General features: G+C 41.1%; 1 protein-coding gene across 1 annotated transcript in view; it reads left to right on the top strand.

The window, feature by feature from the left end:
* The window catches only part of naa15b (N-alpha-acetyltransferase 15, NatA auxiliary subunit b), a 42,342-nt gene that overhangs the window by 12,003 nt on the left and 8,771 nt on the right, over nucleotides 1–21,568 (top strand). The window contains exons 4-12 of the mRNA XM_083909606.1: nucleotides 3,621–3,778; nucleotides 15,088–15,222; nucleotides 16,903–17,056; nucleotides 19,177–19,296; nucleotides 19,402–19,497; nucleotides 19,657–19,763; nucleotides 19,863–19,935; nucleotides 20,037–20,206; nucleotides 20,317–20,469. Coding sequence (XP_083765732.1) covers nucleotides 3,621–3,778; nucleotides 15,088–15,222; nucleotides 16,903–17,056; nucleotides 19,177–19,296; nucleotides 19,402–19,497; nucleotides 19,657–19,763; nucleotides 19,863–19,935; nucleotides 20,037–20,206; nucleotides 20,317–20,469 — 1,166 coding nt within the window. The remainder of the gene's footprint in view (nucleotides 1–3,620; nucleotides 3,779–15,087; nucleotides 15,223–16,902; nucleotides 17,057–19,176; nucleotides 19,297–19,401; nucleotides 19,498–19,656; nucleotides 19,764–19,862; nucleotides 19,936–20,036; nucleotides 20,207–20,316; nucleotides 20,470–21,568) is intronic.

The raw sequence follows: 21,568 nt of genomic DNA, 5'->3' as shown, positions 1-21,568 counted from the left end.
TATATATATACACATATGCAATCTGCACTTTGTGTGACTTGTGACTGACTTTCATTTTAACACCAGGGTTCCTTCTCAGCACTTTATGTTCAGATGTTTGTAAGTTCCAAATTATGCTACTGTGATTGAAGTAGTTAAATAAAAATAATCTATTCATGCATCACCTCATGTCATCATAACAGAGGTCTGTCTTCCAGGAAAGAACAGTTTATTTTTAATGTAATATAGTATTGGCCATACTTATGATGTATTGCTTGTCTTTGTTTAATAATACAGAAGATTAAGACCTTTAAAAAATAATCGCATTGCAATATTGGCACGAAAAATCGCAATTAGATTATTTTCCATAATCGTTCAGCCCTATTACTGTGTACACAGATGATACTTCTGATACAGTGTTAAAACACTATTTTTGTGTCTACAAATGCTGTTTTCAAAAGAAAAAAGGTGATGTGAATGTAGCTGAAAGCAGCTGAATGTGTGTGTGTTGGATGCCCTGAGGTGCCTCTGTAGTTCTTATCTCTGTAGAGGCACAGTCGGCTCATCTTCCCTCTGTTCTTTCTTGTCTCAGTCAGGCCAGAGAGAAATATGCACGCCGGCAGTCAATAAGTGCGTTCTCACACTTAAGTCTCCTGTCTACTCAACAAATCTGAGTGGAATATGCTGTCATTGTATTCTTTTAGCTAATCATTCCGTCTTTGGGGGAAAAAGGTGACAGACATGCACCCTGATTTTGTATGATATATAAACCTTTCAAACTAGTCACACAATTGTGGTCCGCCACGGCTAAAGGGGGCGCAAGTCGGCCCAGCGTAAAACGAGTAAAACATGAAAAATTATCATATTTTTTTTTCTTCAAAATTATTATTATTATTTTTTTTTTTTTTCAAAATTGTTCAAGTTGAAGTTTGGAAGAAGCCACTATATATACTGTATTGTGGGTATGAGCCATAAACTTTGTATTTGAATTAGGGTTGTTTGATCGCCGTGAATCGATTCCTAGTTGGGTGTGACAATATCATGTTCCAGAGCTTTTGTTGTTTTTTCGACCAATCAGCTGCTCCACACGGGGAAAACACATGGCTACTCAATATGCATGTGCGGCTGCTGCAGTGAGTGAGTGTGTGTGTGTGTGTTCACCTTTGAATGAAAATGGACACGGTTCCTACGCAGCATGGAAAAGTATGGAATTTAATTTGAGTAATTTCCAGGTCTGGATAAATATGGAATTAGGGAAAAAAGTATGGAAAAATGTTTGTGTAGTTTCCAGACTATTATCTCACTTTCTAAAATTAAATATATTAATATATACAAATCAAAACAAGTTACTAATGCAACATAGCCTACCTGTAGATGATATGAAACTACCATTGTTACTGTATGCCATGCGACTGCGATTTTATCTTTTCTCTGAGATGATGTGACGCCAGCACCCCAAACCTTTTAACCTTCTATCTTCTTATAGGGTGACTTTTCATTAACATCGTTAATCTATGTAACGTTAGTTTTCATTCTTAGTCACATATAGGGATTAAAACATGTTTTGTCTTTTTATAAGCCACTGTGCGTTTCAGAACGTTATGTGGCTACATTGTTATTCACTAGCTTCAGGGCCCGCACAAACATGCTGATGTGCTTGAAGTTTGATTTGATATTAGAAATATTTGTCTGTTTGATCCTTCTCTCTTAAGTATATATATTATTATTATTTAGTTTTTCATTTTTATGAAACAACAAAAACAGATGATGGGAATATGACTACACGAGTGTAAGGACAAGAAATGGTAACAGAATAAGCCCCCCCCCCCCCTATATATTTTTTTAAGTTATTTCATTGCAACTTTCAACAAGAGATTATGTTCAGTTTTTTTATGTATTGTTCTGTGTAGCAGTGTAGCACACAACAATAGTATCTGTGCTCATACAGAGAGGTGTGGTTTCACTGACAGCTGTGCTTTTGAGAGCGGGTGTGCTGAATATGTCACTTCCGGGTATTGGCCAATCACAAGACAGTTGGGAAGGCTAGCTGGCTGGCCAATCACTACACACTCTGTCTTCTGGGGGTGAGATTTATGTCTGAAATATCGCGGCTCAGCACAGCATCATAAAAGACAGATTTCTATCGGCTCGTTTACAGCAACTAGGAGGTTTTTGACCATAAAAACAAGTTAATGTATGTAAGTAGACCTCCATAACATATGTGCAACAGGACCACTCTATGTGAGATTTAAAGAGCCCATATTATACCCTATCACCCCAAGTTAAACTAGTTCCTGATTCCCTAATGAACATGTCTGTGTCATGCTTTAGTTAAAATATGATAAGGATGAAGCACAATAGCAGTTCAATAACCCTGCCAAAGCAGCCCTTTTCAGAATGCTCGGTTTTGTGACTGGTCATTTACATGTGAATGAGACCCAGGTAAACACACACCCACTGCTTCCAGGGGAGTGTCGATCTAACTTACTATCCACAGCCATACTGTCACCACTTATCACCTATTGTCATGCACCGTCGTCCCAACCCCCACTCTGTATACCCCATAGTAATGTCCGTTTACCCGTTGTTACTGCGTTTCACCATAATGCATAGAGTGACCACGAATTTGGCTTCTCGCGATCATAAAAACATTTGAATCGAAGAAAAACCATTAATGCGCCGTGGCGTGTATGTAAATTCCTATGCTAGAAAAATACCTTGAATGCACAAGTGTTACTGCAGCTGCAAGTGACGTGTCTGGATCAATAATGAAGAGAGAACGTGGAAACACGACAGAAAGGCAGCCTTTGGTTGAGAAGAAATGTAGGACAACATCTACATCTTTCTGCAGTGCTTTCAAACGCTAGCTCTTCATATTATTGATCCACACATGTCACTCGCTAAAGGCCACATTACTGCAGCGGCACGTAACTGGTGCGTTCAAGGAGTTTTTCTAGCATAGGAATTCACATACACGATCAATAACAAAGGGCTTGTGAACATTTTTTTAAATAAAATATATCCACTGGACACACAAATCCTCTGAGGCTGGAAGTTTGTGTAAAACACTGTGCTCCGCTGTGCAGCCACTCTTCCTCCCTCGCCTGCACTCTCGTATTTCACAGGGACAAGGAGGAGCTACGGTGGAGCTGTGAAGTACTCTGCCTAGCGGGGTGCCAACATTCACGGTGAAATGCTCGCTATGTCGTAATTCCGCGGGAGGTTTGAACATAGCATGTTTTATCGCCTATACTTACACTAAGTAGAACCACTAAAACATGACTGAGTCTTGTTTTCTCACATTTTGGGGACTGTTATGGCCCCCTGAGTCCCAAATATCAGTACTAAAATGATTAAAAAGTTGATTTTAGACAATAGGGGCCCTTTAACTGCTGGTCCAGTGGCCACTCTTTGTGTCTGAATGCGAGGTGACATGTGGTTGTGGTGGTAGCTTTTCTTCCTCTCGTTTCGACAACCCTAGTTTTCATCCTCTAGTCTAACCATGGACATGTTGACACAACCTTAATGAAATCAAATCATACCTCAAACCTTATCTCTCCCTTTTGTATATCAGTTTGATAACATTCAATTGTTTGTGCCACCTATGAGTGTGTGTGTTTTCCTTAACCTATGTGTCCCAGGCTGGCACGTCTATGGCCTACTGCAGCGCTCGGATAAGAAGTATGATGAGGCCATCAAGTGTTACCGCAATGCTCTCAAGTGGGACAAGGACAACCTGCAAATCCTACGAGACTTGTCACTTCTTCAGATCCAGATGCGAGACCTGGAGGGCTACAGGGTGAGGACTGTGAGGGTTTCGGTGATGGTTTTTAACTGGTTGGACAATAATTCTGTATTATATTTTAGATTTTCGAAATGACAAATAAGTCTTGGTACTGAATCCCAAAACCCTGCTGTGAAAAGTTTCTTACCAATACTGGAACAAAGGGAATTGTATTAATTTGTGGTGAAAGAACTTTCCTGAATTCACTCACTCCCATCTAAAGCACTGCTCTAGAAAAGCTGCTGTGCATCATCAGGCAAATATCGGGTTACAGTCAATCTTCACTATGTAGAACAGCTCTCATGGGACACGGCCTGGGATTAAGGGTGCTTTCACACCTACAGCATTCGGTGCTCACCAAATGTGTTTGGTCCGTTGGCCCGGTTCGTTTGCGTAGGTGTGAATGTAATCTGGGGTGTGTTATGGCAGTGCAGCTCTGCCTTGCGAGCCGGCCGTATTCACACAAGAAGCCGTGGCGCACCCGTTGGAAATGCTCACATTTATAAGAGTGGCAGCGATCAGTTCCGGTGACCTTACTTTCTACGGAGCTGACGCACCTGGTGGAAATCCGGGGTTAGTCTGGTTCCCGATGCCGATTGTCTTTGCGGTCTACTTTGGTCGGAGAACAGTAGTCTCCGACACGTGGGCTGATATTTTGTGGCCCCCCACTTGATATCAAAGTAACTGTGGCCCGCAGTGGCGATAAGGACAGTGGCGCACGAGGGAGAGAAAAAAAGCTGCACAACATAGCAGCTGCTGATTGAAAACAGCTGTCACACACACTAGGGATCAACTGATATGGATTTTTCAGGGCCGATACCGATTATTAATAACCAAGCGATACCGATAGCCGATATGTAGAACCAATATTTATTTGCGGTAAAAAATTTTGGTGTCAAAATTTAGAGAAACACACCTGGGATTTAAGTGAATACAGTACACTGTTTACACTGACAAAATGGCCTTAACTTTTTGTAAAATAACTTGAACACATAATTAACATAACATGAACACATAATCACTCATTTCTTTGCAGGTATTGCACACTGCCTTTCCTGGGGTTGGCTGTGTGAAATACTGCCATACTGTACTTTTCACCCGCTTCTTGGATCCATCCATCTGTAATGAGGATTTAGAAAAAGAGAAACAAAAAGAAAGAGTGAGAATTAAAAAAGAGAAAAAATATATTCATTTATGAGAGCAAAACTGTCTGTTAAATGTCCACTCCACTACATAATATTCTTATGATATGAATAACATTAAATTAATGATGTCTTGTGTTCTCTCAGGTAGGCTACATCTGATTCAGCCTGATTAAGAGCAAACCAATAAAGAGGGTGCTTTTGCGCAGAGACTTTCCAGCATGTTATAGGTGCTGTTCCACAGTGTACTCGCATCTTGTTGCAATGTTCCAAACTGATCTTGGACAGACTCTATGCGGGTATAGACAGGAGCATGCTGGCCGCAGTTTTTACGTGCGTCATCACATCGTTTTGGTGGTTACCGGGGGAAACGGGAGGAAATAATAGTAATTTAAATAAAAATAGTAATAATAGCCTAAAAGTAGGGCGTCTAATTTCTTATTATTTTTGTTGCAGCTAGTTTTGACTGACATCTTCTCCCTTGCACCTGCAGGTGGAGAGACTGCAGCTCTACGGGTGTAGCGGGCCAGTGCAGCCTCACGTATAAGCGAAAATGCCGAATATCGGCCGATAATTGGTCGATCCCTAATAACCGTGGTTTTCAACAGACCGTGTTGGGCATCTTACTGAAAAAAGTAATAAGTTATAGTTATAAATTACTTCTCCAAAAAAGTAATTGAGTTAGTATCCCATTGTAAAAGTAATTAGTTTCTTCTCTGGAGCTCATGCTAACTGCACCTGGGCTTGGGGTGGGATTAGCAGTAGCAGCAGCAACAAGTGCTTCATAAGCGTGGATAAACTCTTTCTCCCCGGGCATAGTGTGCATGTTACATACACATTCTTCCTTTGACCTCAGTAAGCAAGAAGTAGTGTCGGTACTTCCACTTTGGAAACGCTATGTTTCCCTGGCTCGTCGCCATTGTCTGTCTTAGAGCGCACAGTGAGACAGAGTGAGCAGGGCAAGCGCCCACCCAGCCAATCATCATCGCATTTACAACGGTGTTCATCTCCACCCCTGCTCTCTCCCTGCAGCTGATGTGAGGCTGTCAGAAAGCCAGACACTGATGTGCTTCACTGAACCCGTTCGCGTAGTAACTCAAGTAACGTGACGCTTTCTCAGTAACGGTAACGGTGTTGCAACTAGGGATGGGAATTTCAGACATTTTGAGAGTCGATTGTCGAGGTCCATGTGTCGATTTATTATTATTATTATTTTATTTTTTTACAGCTGCAATGCAGGGGTGGAAACTATTCTACAGTGCACTACGTCGTTTTAGGTTCAAAAACATAGCTGTAATGTCCATCAAAGCAGCGAAAATAAAAATAGTTACCTTACCGACCCTCACCTATTCCATTCACAAAAACGGGCCGGTGACTCGTCCTCCTCATTGCGCGCACCATCATCTGAGAGCGCAGGGAGCCTGGACAGCAGGCTCACCTGTTCGTGCACAGCTTCTTTAACCTCGTTGGTCGTGAACTTTACGTGTTTGTGACACTTCGACTTTTTTTAATTAGATTTTTTTGTTGAGGTGCGCACGTATCGATTGTCGACCGATTTGTCGACAGAAAAGTCCCATCCCTAGTTGCAACGATAGGAAAAGTAATTAATTAGATTACTCCGTTACTGAAAAACTAGCGAGTCGAGGATAAGACTGACTGTGAGATTGTGGTCATGTGACGAAGACAGGAGCCAAGCGCAGGCTTTTAGCCAGCAGGGACGCCCGGACTGTACTGTACTGAAAATATTAAGAAATTAGACACCCTACTTTTAGGCCAGACGCCCTATAGATGCCCTATTTTTTTCCTCCCGTTTCCCCCGGTAACCACCAAAACGATGTTGTGATGACGCATGCAAAAACAGCGGCCATGACCAATTAAATGCTGGAAAGTCTCTTTGCACAAAAGCGAAACTTGGCTGCAAACAGCACAGATAATGAACTCCCCGAGATGGAACTCTCTTCTCTCTATTTGAGCAATTAACTAAAGAGATCAGCTCATCTGATGCATCTATTATCTGTTATTCCCTTAATTACAGCACTAAAGTGTCTTCTTGAGACGGGAGTGAAAACAATGAAAAGTGCGCTCTTGAGTCTGTTGACACGTTTTATTAAGATCTACTCTGATCTACTGTATTTCATTGTGACTGTACTCGATCCTCATCATAAAGATCATTATGTATGTGTTAGTGCCATCAGTTAATAGGTTAACGAGAACCCATTTTAACATCGTCAATTTTTTTATCGCACAATTAACGCTCTTTTTGGCCGAGCAAACTTTGTAGTTTTTTTCACATGCTGTTGCAGCAACTGGTAACGTTAGAACAACTACAACAACATACCGGATCTAGCTAGACCGGAAACAAAACAGACACGCTGCGTGAGCCGGCCAAAGAGTAGTTGGCTCACGTAAGTAAAGAGTAAACCATTTTGAGCAGATGGCGAGTGCTGTGCGCTTCTCCGCTAGCTCCTTGAGCTCGGATTAGCTTGTTACGGCAACACCACATTAAACCACGGGACTTTGTCTGCGTTGAAGAGCGTCTCTTTATTCACAGCACTGCAGGCTGATACACAGCCTCTCTTATTATTGTGTGGCTCTCACAACAAGAGGAAGAACTCAAAATATGCAGAGTGACGGAGATCGGCTTGCTAATATAAACACACAGACCACATTACTTCTTGCTTCACCTACGTACCTCTCTGACGTCACAGAAAAAAAGGCCCGCACCAGGTGAAGGGCACCCTCTATAATTGCAATGCCTTGACTTTGGTGATGTAAGTACACACAGCTCCAGCCATAATAACACACAACGCATTACAAAAACTATGTTACAGAATTGGCATAATAATTAATTTAGTTTTTCAAAAGCTCCGCATGCCCCGCTATTTAAAAAAATATATATTTTTGTTGGGGGGGGGGGGGGTTTCTGGACTTTTTTTTTTGAGTACTTGATGCTGCCCAGCCTCACCCAGACTCGAACTCATGCGGCCCCCAGGCAAATTGAGTTTGAGACCCCTGGTTTAGAACTATGTATATGTGAAAACACACCGTACCCACGTCTGTTTGCTACATTGTAACATTTTTCTGACTGGTGTGGGACAAAGCAATCGAGCTATAGGTGTGAAAGCACCCTTAGTTTAGTGTGAGGTGCCCGCGGTCGGAAACCGGGTGCCTGGAGTACTTTTTGTGGGCACTTGAATGTGCCGCCGCTCGCTCCCTTACCGTCACTCCATGGAGTGGATCCAGAGAGACTGGAGAACTGCCTGTGTTGTTCAGAAGAATATGCTCCTGAAAACAGTACTGTGTCTATGAAGACCGATGGTGCTCTCGATGAGCTATAATAAGTCAGATTTTTCTTTTTATGGCTATTAATATTAGACATTTTTATTCATATATGTTGTGGTTTATTTCCTAGCCCTTAGTGTTCCTCCATTAGAGTAATATTGAATGAAAAGTGAAATTTAATTTGGAGAAAATGTTTGAAAAACACTTCAGAATTAGAGCTACTTTGTTTACAACTTCATAATGTTTATGGTGTAAATCTAACTTGTTTAGTATAGTAATATAATACAACAAAATCAGTAACTATTCAGCCTCCTTCCACAAGTCTTTACTCTGCACAAGTGTACAAATGCATGCAGGGTGTGAAGGTGAAAAAAATAACTTTATTCATAGAGGAAAATGTTTTACCATCATATTCAAGAGTACAAATTAAAATAAACAAGGAGCCAAACCTAAAAGCATGTCTAACACAACATGCAAACAAAAAATAAATAATGAAACCTGTAGAGCGGTGTGAGTGAGAATATGATGTGGCACAGCTGGAGGAGCCTGGTGAAGAGGAGCAGAGCTGGATGGTGTCAAGATTTTCTCCAAGACTTGATTAATCCATGCTTCAACTGTAAAGGACAAGGAATACATTTACACATAAAACATGAACGAAGAAGAATCTTTCAGCAAAATATGCGAACTGGTTGAGCTGTGGACATTCTAATGTTGTCCATATAGGCTTCGTGAACAAACATGAATATCAATAAAACGTTTGAATGACACTGACATTATTCTCCAGCGAAAGCAATGTGACTTTACTTTGCTAACAGTTTACTTATATATAACTTATGTGTAATTGTCTATCATACCTTACTTTGGCAATGTTGTCGCTTTACTGCAGACAACTATATCACAACGTATACTATGAGCAGAAATAGAGTGGAGTATTAGCATCAGTCTTATCTCTCAGTTACGTCTTCCTGCTCGAAATGGAGATCGTAAACCCTCTGAGTTTCCAGGTTTGTCTTCGGTGTCTTCTCAAAAACTCCAAAGAAGCTTAGCATAGCCGACTTGAAGCTTTCACCGCACTGAATCTCTGACCCGCAAATCATGGGAACTTACTGCTTGTCCTTTCGTTGTTTTTACTGGACGTCCCGGTACAATTTAGCGCCACAGAAAAAAAACCTGTGTAATTTGCAGGTCCGTAATGTATTCGCCAACTAATTCAACAAGGCGTGAGTTGTGTAAACTCTACACAACGCTATCCGCTTCTCTGTGATAGTGGAGGTGAGTCAGAGCTAAAAGATCTGGGGTCCGTTTCACAAAGGCGGTTTAGTGAAAACTCTGAGTCTGTTAACACTGAAATGAGGGAAACTGAGTTTTCAATTTCACAAAGGGAGGTAAGTCAAACCAGAGAAAGAGGAGTAACTCTAGCCTGTTTCACAGAGAGAGGTAACTTAAGCGCTCGGTCAGTTACCATGGTAACATGCTCTTTGAACCTAACCTGGTTGGGACCAGGTTTTTCTCCGCAAACTTTGATTTTCTCTCTGTCTCCGCCCTCTTTCAGACACACGGTATTTGATTTCCTCATTCATTCAGTCAGCAGAGTTTTGGAGTCTGTTCTGCGTCTACATTAGAAGTTATATTAGGTGGAGACTATTTTCACTACCATGTCCTTTTGACAGTGATCCCGTGGATGAAGGTGCCGCATTACTGTGCAGAGAATTAAATATTCGTCAGGAGATGATTATCAGACCGCGCATAGATGTTCTTACATTTCCAGACACTTTTCTTTTTGAGCGGAACTGTTTCACGTCACAGTTCATCATTTACATTCACAACATAATCCGTCCTTACATTTCAACATTAACAACTTGAGTCACGCTTTCACATCACAGCAGAAATTGTGTTGCGCTGCGTTTTTTAAAATTATTTTTATATTTACAAATTTACAATTTTTTCTTTTATACAACGTCAGAGATGCAGAGCACTTGAACATGATATAAAGAATGAGAAGTCATTTATTTGTGTGAAAACAGCATTATGTTGGGGATAAAACAACTGTACAGTCAAACAGCCACTTCATATTTACTTTATGTAAAACATGATCAAAATGAGGTTAATCCCATGAGATCATACCAAGGTTTTACCTGTTTGAACAATGTTTTTATGTTTCATATTAAACTGCTGTCAAGTGCGCTTCTCCCCCGAGTGATTACACCTAAATGAAATAAATTAATAGTCTACAACTCAAGCAGTTTCCCCCTGTAATATTATTGTGATTGTGCAAAGGACGACATTTAAACTTCCGCATCAGCAGCAGTGTTCTCTCTGACGCCGTCTCCCTCTCTTTTGCTGCTGTTACACTTCCTTCTAAAAACATGCTCAAACTCGCGCATTAATATTTTCCAACTCCAGTGGGTGAAGAACGTCACCCTCCGCTTCCCCGTTGTCATGGTGACTTGTCGAAACGGGGCTCCATTCATGCTGTCTTTTTATACTTGTGGTGCACGCGCTTAACTCGAGGTGAAACTACTCCGAGTTGAACAAACTAACTCAAATCAGCTGTTCTGAAACCGAAAACTCAGAGTTTCCTATCTCAGAGTAGATCAACTCAGAGTTCAGGGTTAGACTCAGAGTTTGTTGAACCTGCTTTGTGAAACAGACCCCTGAAGTGAGCGTGGCACGCAGAGCATTCTGGGAATTGTTGTCGTTTGTGTACATGAAAATAAATTTTTCCAAAAAGGCACTTTCTTCAAATATTTCATATTTCTACTCCATAGATGACCCGTTTTTAATAGACATTCATCTTCCCAGTGGTGAAATATCTCTTTAAGGTGCAATGCCACTATAGGCTATTTTTGCAGAAATATAAGTAACGGTACCAATAATATTCAGGTACAATTGCTACAGTTGGCTCTTAGTGCAAACAATAAAAGTTACAGTACCAACAAAACACAGGTACCGCTACAGTTGGCTCATAATGCAAAATATTCTGGTACATACATAGGTTGCCTTCAATTATAGCTGTACTAGTATTTGCCAAAAAGGAACGCAAAGTGCCAGAACCAGGCGGTTTTATTGGCTTTTTAATAATACATTCATTATTTATGGATTAATGGGCCAGGGTTCTGACCCCAGGGCCTCAAGCTGAAAAGCCTTGCTGTAGTGTGTAATGTTTGGCCATTTTATTTATTTTATTTTATTATTCTTCCTCTTTTTGGCATCATGAACAAAAACGAGGTAACATTAATCTGTATACTGTGTCCTTTATCTGCCTCTGAAGTGCAAGAATGTCGCCGGGTGAGAAATAAGCCAGTTCAGGTAGCCACTGCTTCCCACTCATTTTATTATCGGCATAGGACAAGAACGGCGGAATAAAATAATAAATACAAGTAATAAAATAAGGAAAAATGATTCAATTCATTATACAAAAATCATTATGACTGTTTCACAAGCAGTTTGGAAATTCTAGCCTCTGTACCCATGCAGAGCTGTCATCAGTGGCGCCACATCTCACCGTGTATCCGAGCTGCACATTTACAGTCACATGACCACATGGTGACAAGGGAACCCCGGGTGACTTATTGCCTGGACCAGCTGCCCAAGCACACCAATTAACGATCGGTGCTCCTCCCTCCTCAGAGCAGCCGCCTGCTCGTGTGTATCACAGGCCTCGGTGATGAGCATCTGGATGTGGCAGTCTCGCTGTGCCCGGTTCAGCTCCTGCTGCTCAATTAATAATATTACATTAATATTAAAATAATTACACGCACAACAATATATATGGCAACACTAATTTGTGACGTGTACAAATCTGGGTTATTTTACATGTTTACGTAATGTGTTGTAGTAGGCTGAGCACGTACGAGTGGACATTGGTAACTAGCTAGCCAGCTACGTTGCCTCGTGTAAACAACACTATATATGGCAACACGTAAAAACAACATGTTATTACATGGTAGTAAGTCTAATTTGTGACGTGTACAAATCTGGGTTATTTTACATGTGTACGTAATGTGTTGCTGTAGGCTGAGCATGTACTAGTGGACATAGCTAGTCAGTTGCCTCGTGGTGACAGACGGACAAAGGTAGCCGACTAGCTAGCTTGCCGGCTAAATGTGTGTGGGTTTGCACACATGATGTTACTGTGTCTTGTTTAAGTGAGTTTATTCTCAGCAGTGGTTTAACGTTGCTCTCATTCTGAAAAACACTCACCATCCACCATCGCCGCCAACAACGATGTGGCCGAGTCGAGGCCACCCTCTCTCCCTCCGTTTGCTGGCAGGGGCCTGTATATGCCGTCCATCTGCTCAAACCACCTCCAGCTCCTGCGGTTCGCCCCACTGAGGCGATTGTTGTCCTTAATGGTCCAGTAGTCACTCTTTAACTTTTTTAATTTATCCTGTCACTGTTGTAGTGTTCGGTGGAAGCCGTGAGCGGACATCGCCAGTTGACAGTTGCAGATGCCTGCATCATGTGTCTTATGTCGCACTCATGACGCACCTAGTGACGACACCTCTGGCCAATCAGTGGCCGGCAGTTTTGACCAATCAACGCATAGTACCTGCGCAGCTCACTTGGAACCTCGCCAGAGCAGGTACTAAAAATAGTACCTGGTACCTGGTACATACTATGCTAGTGGAAACACTCCGTAAACCGTGCCCTGTCGCGCTGTGCCGAGGAGAGTTGAGCCAGTGGAAACGCGCCATAAGACACCTGGGAGCTGTCATGAGTTCATTGCTGAAAATCAAACTCAAGATCTTGGTGTAGCTCTTAGATAGACTGACTGGAGTGATGTTCTCATGGACGATGACATAGTAAAAGATTGTGGATCTTTCGGCCTGAAGATCAATAGAATATCATCACAGTTTATAAAGAAGGGAAGACGAGGGAAAAATCATAGAAATGCTCTACCATGGATAGACGGCGAATGTAGAAAACTGCTATTTTTTTTCATTAATATAACTTATGCAAGAGGAAATATCAAGATGATCTGGAAGAACATTGATTAATTAACTGGTAAACAACCCAAAAATGTCACTAATAAACTTGAAATCAAAATAAATGACACCCTTGTGCAAAATCCTCTCACCATAGCAACTGTAATGAATAAATATTTTCTTGATTCTGTCAGAGAGATAACTCAACAGTTTAACCAATCTGACTGGGTTTATTATCCTGTCAACCTGTGTCATGCTGTTTTCAAGATGGAGTAAATATCAGAAGGGGAGGTGATGAATATAATCAAGTCCCTCAAACACTCAAAAGCTAAGGATGTTTGTGGCCTCGACACTCATTTAAAAAAAAAAACGTCATACGTGCATAAATCTTGTAAATCTATCTTTTAAACAAAATGTTGTGCCATCCGCATGGACGCTTGCTGTAGTTGCGCTAATTTAAAAGTCTGGTGATAAAACTGAAATGGCTAACTATAGACCAATCAGCATTTTCCCCACTATCTCGAAGATTACAGAAAAATGGGTGACAAAGAAACTGAATGCTCTGAACACACATCCCTACATCCTGTGCAGTTCGGATTTCGCAAAAATCACTCCACAGTCTGCAAATTGTATTTTTGTTGAAAAAGTCAAAATTCTTCTTGACAAGCATGCCTGCATAGGTGCTGTTTTTCTAGACCTCCAGAAGACTTTTGACACCATCAACCACCAAATTCTGGCACTAACTCCACATACCTTAGCTACCCAGCAGGGGTCCCCCAGGGCAGTATTTTAGGGCCCATTCTATTTAGTGTTTTTATAAATGATCTTCCAGACGTGTGCTTAAGTGTTGATATCCAAATGTACGCAGAAAATATACTATATACTATACTTTATTTTCACACATGCCAAAAATCCCCAGGAAGCCTCCAAACTGTTGACAGCAACTATGTCCACTGTGCTGAACTGGGTCAAGAAATAGTCTGTATGATGTTAACCAAAAGGCCAATTGAACTCAAACGATCAAACATTTTTCCTGAAGGAGTTGGACTTGACTTGGTCAAAGAGTTTAAATACCTTGGTCTAACTCTGGACCCAAAATTAACTTTTAAAAACCATATCAAGACACTCACAATCATGTCTCCTTCAAATTCCATCTGAAAAACTGGATGAAAGAAAACCTGGCCTGTCTTAAATCAGTAGATTGTCCACATGGTTTTGCTTTTGTTTCTGTTTTCTTTGCTGCTGTTCACATAGTGTTGTTTCTGCCTGTTTGTTTTATCTTTTGTCACCTGCCTTGGGACTACAGACGTAAATTAGCATTGTTGCTATAATCTGGCATATTTACATCTTCAATTGTCGAAGATGTTCATCAATATGTATTGTCCGTATCAAAATAAATGAGAATGAGAATACCTGGTCTGCTAACACCTTGTGGGAGCAGATATTAAGTGAAATATGCACAGTGCTAGGGAGGAAGCTGCAGCTCATGGAAACCAAAATTTGCATTGCGATTCAGTCGGGTAGATGCCATCAGAGTTGTGGCACAGGAGATGATGTTGTTGCTTGGCACATTAATGTAATCGGGATGTAAGGAGGGGTTGACAGAGGAGGTTTATTTCCATTGGCATAGTTGGCACTCCACTGTTTACCAGTCATCTCCACAATTGTAGTTGTTATTCCAGGAGCTTGATTCAGTGCTAACTTTTAAAGTTGTGTTGTGTGGTTCAGGGTCACTCTCACACAGGCAGTTTTGGTCACTGAATTAAAAATACCCGTCTAAGAAAGTCAAAAAAAATTGTGTCATGTTTCATGGTTGGTTCTGGATCTTTTCACTATTTGTTAAAATTTTTATTTCACTGGGTTAATGAGTAAATAAATATAAATGCAGCATTTAATACCAATTTGAACATTATCTTACCATTCTGCTGTTCAGTGTGAAAAAAAAACTGAATTTTTGTTTTTCCTTGTTTAGGAGACACGGTACCAGCTGTTACAGCTGCGTCCAGCCCAGCGAGCTTCCTGGATCGGCTATGCCATCGCCTATCACCTCCTGGAAGACTACGAGATGGCTGCTAAAATTATTGAGGAGTTCAGGAAAACGCAACAGGTGAGATACAAACGGTACTGAGCACTCTACAAAGTTAGTTTGTTTTGTAGTTTAATTAACTACCCGGCGTTAATAATTAATAGGCCCGGTCCGGGGCTGTCATATTTTCATTAAAAAAGTATATTATTAGTGCTGAGCACGTTAACGGCGTTATAAAGCATGACGAGATTCCATGATGACTGACCGGAAAATGACGTGCGTAACGTCATGTTTACGTGCCTCCCGATTGTTAAAATGAGTTTTTCCAGGCACTGTTTACCAGTTAGCTCCGATAGCTCCTTATGTCGTTTAACGCGCCTAAAGTGGAACTGGAGCGGTCTGTTTATTAAAGGAAAAGAGCAGCGCTACAAATAATCAGTGTACCTGTGTACTGCGTATGTGTGCCTCTGTTTTTAAAGTTTAGCGTTACTTTAGAGACTCATTCTAACAATCGGGAGTCACGTTAATACAAGCTTTGTGATTTTTTTTTTAGCTTCTTAAATGTGAATATTGTCTGGTTTCTTTGCTCCATTTGACAAAAAAAATCATTAAAAGTAGGTTCCAGGTTTGATAAACACTGATCAACATTTTAACTATATTTTGTTGACAAAAAAATATTAGATTAATCGAGAAAATAATTGACAGATTGATTCTAAAACTAAACAGTATATTTCATTAAACACTGAAAAGACATCTCTAGCAGTGATTCTTTGACGACCACTTTCACTTCAAGATGGAAATGTCTCTCTCCCAAAATGAAAGTCTAGAGTAGTGAAAGAGCATTTGCATTTTTTTTAACATGGTTTAACTCTCTTCCAAGTAGGCTACTGCACTTTATTTTAATTTTGAAACAATACAATGCCGTCGCGTCATGGTAGGTGCACCGTATATTTTCCTTTTTTTTGTCCTTTGCCAATCACAACTGATGGAGGACAACCTCTGTTCCCTCTGCATAAGAGCAAAACATGGCGCTGCATCAAATCCTATCATTTCATGTGAACATATGATACGCTGCATGCTGCAACACTGGGCTCTGACATTTCTCCCAGCTATCGTTATACAACCCCTGGCAAAAATGATGGAATCACCAGTCTTAGAGGGTGTTCATGCAGTTGTTTAATTTTGTAGAGAAAAAGCAGATCACAGACATGACACAAAACTAAAGTAATTTCAAATGGCAACTTTCTGGCTTTAAGAAACACTAAAAGAAATCAAGAAAAAAAATGTGGTAGTCGTAGTAATAGTAACAGTTCCTTTTATAGACTAAGCAGAGGGAAAAAATTATGGTATAACTTAATTCGGAGGAAAAAATTATGGAAATGGCCATATCCTCTTCAAATATTATCCAATTTACACGTGTGCAACCCCCCCCCCCCCCCATCTTAAATGACAAAATTTCCTCTTTTAACCAAGGGAGTAGTTTGACCAAGAGTCTTGCCCTTTATTTTAAATGTTCATTCTTTTCACATATGGATAACTAATTGAATATACAGAAAAACATTAAATATCCTGCAAGCTAGTAGCAATTAAAGTTTGCATGCCTCAATGGATAAAATGAATACCACCTCACGTTTGAACTGTACGGTTATCCTCTCCTCTGATTTTCTTCCTCTGCCATCTGTTGATAAATAAGGCCAACAATGCCTCATATTCCACGTCTGAAAAAGACTTAATGTTGTTTTTCCCCTGGTGTTTGTTCAGACGTCTCCAGATAAAGTAGACTACGAGTACAGCGAACTGCTGCTCTACCAGAACCAGGTGCTGAGGGAAGCTGGCCTGTACAAGGAGGCTCTCGAGCATCTATCAAACTACGAGAAGCAGATCTGTGACAAACTGGCAGTGGAGGAGACAAGAGGTGAGCCCCTTCTTCACATGAACACTTGCAGTGTCACACTATAGACCAGAGGTCACTAACAGGCAGACCACGGTCCGAATCCGGACCAAGACGCTGTCCTGTACGGACCTGAACCTACAGCGAATAAATTATTTAAGTATTTTAAATGTTGACGAGGTGCTTCTATTTTGACCGGCGCAGCTTCTCTAGACTTTACGGCACTGGTTGAGTGAATCCGGAAATCTACTGACCAATTGCATTCGACTTAAGCCATCCCACGTGACACCACTAAAAGACGGAGAAGACTGAGAAAAAAGAGAGTTAACAGCGAGAGAAGACGGAGAAAAAAATAGAGTTTACAGTGAGAGAAGACAGAGAAAAAAGAGAGTTTACAGCGAGAGAAGACAGAGACGAGTGAGCGATACAGGTGGAGAAGAGTGTGCCAGAGAAAAATAATTAACATGGCACTCTCTAAGAAGAGAAAAGTGGACAGCGAAAATAGAGCTTTCAACCCAGAATGGACAGACTCATACATGTTCATTCTTCCCCCTGGAAGCACAAAAACAGTCTGTCTCATATGTTCAGAGACAGTGGCACTTGTAAAAAGTGGCAACGTGAAACGTCCCTATGAGACCAAACACAACATTTTTGACCAAACACACCCACCCAAATCTGAACTTGGGTCACAGAAAATAAGCACTCTCAGAGCTTCTTTTCCATTAAGAGAGAAGAAAACAATACATATGTTCAGTGATACATCTATATAATTGTATAAAAGTGACAACAAATATGGTCGAAATGTTTTTGAATTGTTCTTTCTGTATTTGACCTGACAGTCAGTTGTTGATTACATGAAGACTACTAGGCTACTTCAGTATATATCCCACTACTAAATAATAATGCAAGTTAGACATTATGATGTTCCGGACCTTTGCTTGAGGAAATTTTCTTAAAGTGGACCTATTAGAAATTTGTTGAATATCCCTGCTATAGACAACCAAAGCCTGTTAAAATGTGATGCAAAAACACAAACAAGAAGACTTAGGCTGAATCCCAATTCCACCCCTTAGCCCTCCCCCTTCCCCCTACCCCTTGTTTTTGCGCGTTCATGTGAGGGGTAGTGCTGTCTCATTTCTCATAAGGGTTAAGGGGTAGGGCCAAGCCGAAGGGCTACGTACCCCTCGAAACGAAGCTTCCTCTGGACCACACTTGAAACGGAGGGCTTCGAGGAATTTCGCAGCTTCCGCCGCGTCACCTGTCAGCGAAGTTTGAAACCTGGCCGTTAAAGACTCGCACAAATGTATTTTCAGTATTTTAATCACGACAGTCATGTGTAATGATTGTATTGTGGTCTTCTTCAATTGTCAACGGTGTTTCTGAATCACTAGTCAAGTTTGTTTTGAATTACTAGCTAGTCGTAGCCGATGCTATCCCGGCGTCCCTTTCGTAAGTGGTTAGCTAGCTGCTATCGCTATTTTTTTTAACATTAACAAATTGTGCCGGAGTGCACAGTTACGTCTTCAGGACAGAACAGGAGATTCTGTCCCCGCTCTACTCCGCTCTGTCTGCGAGCAACTTTCTCCCTCCGCACCGTGTGTGTGTGTGTGTGTGTGTGTGTGTGTGTGTGTGTGTGTGTGTGTGTGTGTGTGGCTATGGTAATGCAGCAGGTCTGCAGTCGCTGTAACTGTGTGTGTGAACACTCCTCACAGCGTCGCCGCCGATGTTGTTGGTTAGCAGCTGAGAGTCGTAAAAACAGAAAAATAGCCCAGGCAACAGACATTACTTGTGAGGACGGCATTTTTGGATTGTTACATCAACAAGCATCGCATCGGCTTGTTGATGTAGCAGTCCGCGAGCGTCAAGTCCGGACGACGTGATGACGTAATGGAGGTGTGTCTCATTTCTTAGGGGAACGTTCGTACCCCTCGCTCCCTCAACTCTGTTTTGAGGGCCAAGGGGAACTCCGACAAAGGGGTAAGGGGAAGGGGGAGGGCTAAGGGGTGGAATTGGGATTCAGCCTTAAGGTCCCAACATTCCTCTACTTCGCATTCAGATTCCGCATATTCTCATGTAGAATCTGTTTAATAGAGGTAAACAAATGTACTATTACATGAGAGAATCCTGTCTTTCTGCTCTTGTAGGAGAGTTGCTGTTGAAGTTGGAGCGTCTGGAAGAAGCAACAGAAGTTTACCGTCGACTGCAGGAGAGGAATCCAGAGAACTGGTCCTATTACCATGGCCTGGAAAAGGCCCTAAAACCAAGTATGGCACATTAGTTACTTCCATCATCTTTTTATGACTGACCACTAAAACATTTTGCAATTTATTTAATCTTTAATCTGATGCAATCGTTGTGTTTTTTTTCAGGCTGTGTAGAGGATAGACACAAGATCTATGAGGAAGCCTGGGTGGAGTTTCCTAAAGGACTGGTTCCTCGCCGACTGCCCCTCAGTTTTCTCTCTGGTATGGCTAATAATAAGTTTTCATTAAAATTTCTGTCTCCGTGGGGAGAATGTAATCTCAGCTTTCTATTTGGGCCCTCACTGTTACTTCATATTTTATTCTCACAGTGCTTGAAGTCATTTGACTTCACAGAGTTTATGATCCTCTGTCTGTCTGCAGGTGAGAAGTTCAGAGAGTGTCTGGACCGGTATCTCAGGATGAACTTCACTAAAGGCTGTCCGCCTGTCTTCACTACACTCAAATCACTCTACAACGACAAAGAAAAGGTGACAGCTGCTGCTACAGATATGGGAACAATCTAAATCACAAGAAAAAAATATTCCTTCACAATAGTACAATTGTTTTATTGTCCACTCTTCTCTCAGGTGTCAATAATAGAGGAGCTTGTGGTCAGCTATGAAACATCATTAAAAAGCTGTAGAATGTTCAGCCAGAATGGTGAGGAGAAAAGTTCAGACTGATAATTGACAAATATTATCATATTTTAGATTACCCATTGCGGTCTTCCGGTCTTACAAAATCGGCTTGCACTTTTACAGATGATGGAAAGGAGGAGCCACCGACCACATTGTTGTGGGTACAGTACTTCCTGGCGCAGCACTACGACATGATTGATCAGCAGATACTGGCTTTAGAATACATCAACGCAGCCATCGAGAGCACACCGACACTCATCGAACTCTTCCTTGTCAAAGCCAAGATTTACAAGGTAACAAGTCCTGCACTTTTGTGTTTGCTTCCGCGTGTGTAACTGAGAAATATTCTCTCTTGTTGCCGTCTTCAGTCATGACTGTTGAATTGACCTTTTCCCTTCTGCAGCATGCTGGGAACATCAAAGAGGCTGCTCAGTGGATGGACGAGGCCCAGGCTCTGGACACTGCTGACAGATTCATCAACTCCAAGTGTGCCAAGTACATGCTGAAGGCTGGCTTGATCAAAGAGGCTGAGGAAATGTGCTCCAAGTTCACACGGGTGAGAAAAACTGTCTGTGTACACTAAATACACACAGACAGCTGATGAGCTGAGGAAGACTGGTGAAAACTAAAGTCAGGAATGGATTTCAATTTTGATTTCTTTGAACAAAGAAAGAAATCAAAATTGACCATGTCGCTCTCTTCTTCTGTTAACAAAATATACCGTGACCTTTTTAGACTTACGAATGAGCCTCAGTGTTCAGATATGTGCAGTGTGTGCTATCTGTTTTACTGTTAAGTAGTTTGTCTACTAAAGCAGAAGCAGGCGGCTGAAATTATTTAAATTAGAAAGCATAGCAAGGTGAATACTCACCTTATAATACAATTAAAGATTCACAAATTTGATTTTACTTTATTGTTCCAGCGCTGGGGAAATTCACTTGTTGCGGAAGGGTCAGAGACGAGTTTCAAATTCATGACAGGAATATAAATGCGGTACCGACATTATGTGACTCAACACAACACCTCCATGTTGTCAGGAAAGACTTCTGCAAAAAATTAACATCGCCACTGCTGGTTTCTGTGCTCATTAAATCCACAGAGATCGAGCAAAATATGTGGCCCGACACGGCATAAGTGTCCACAAGTTGGCCCAGCGCTAAACGGGTAAAAAATTGAAAACTTTTTTTCTCTTTTTTTTTCAAAATGGGGGATTTTCATTATTTAAAAATTTTGCAAGTTGAAGAAGCCACTACATGCTTCAAATCAGAGTATAGTGGGTCTTAAAACCATAAACTTTGTATTTGAATTGGGGTTGTTTGATTGCTGTGAATTAGGGCTGAACGATTATGGAAAATAATCTAATTGCGATTTTTCGTGCCAATATTGCGATTGCGATGCGATTATTTTTTAAAGGTCCTAATCTTCTGTATTATTAAACAAAGACAACCAATACATCTTGGCCAATACTATATTACATTAAAAATAAACTGTTCTTTTCTGGAAGACAGACCTCTGTTATGATGACATGAGGTGATGCATGAATGGATGATTTTTATTTAACTACTTCAATCACAATAGCATATTTGGAACTTACAATCATCTGAACATAAAGTGCTGACAAGGAACCCTGGTGTTAAAATGAAAGTCACTCACAA

This window comes from Microchirus variegatus (assembly GCF_963457635.1).
Source record: "Microchirus variegatus genome assembly, chromosome: 23".
NCBI classification, from domain to species: Eukaryota; Metazoa; Chordata; class Actinopteri; order Pleuronectiformes; family Soleidae; genus Microchirus; species Microchirus variegatus.
This window is presented reverse-complemented; position numbering and strand designations above follow the sequence as displayed.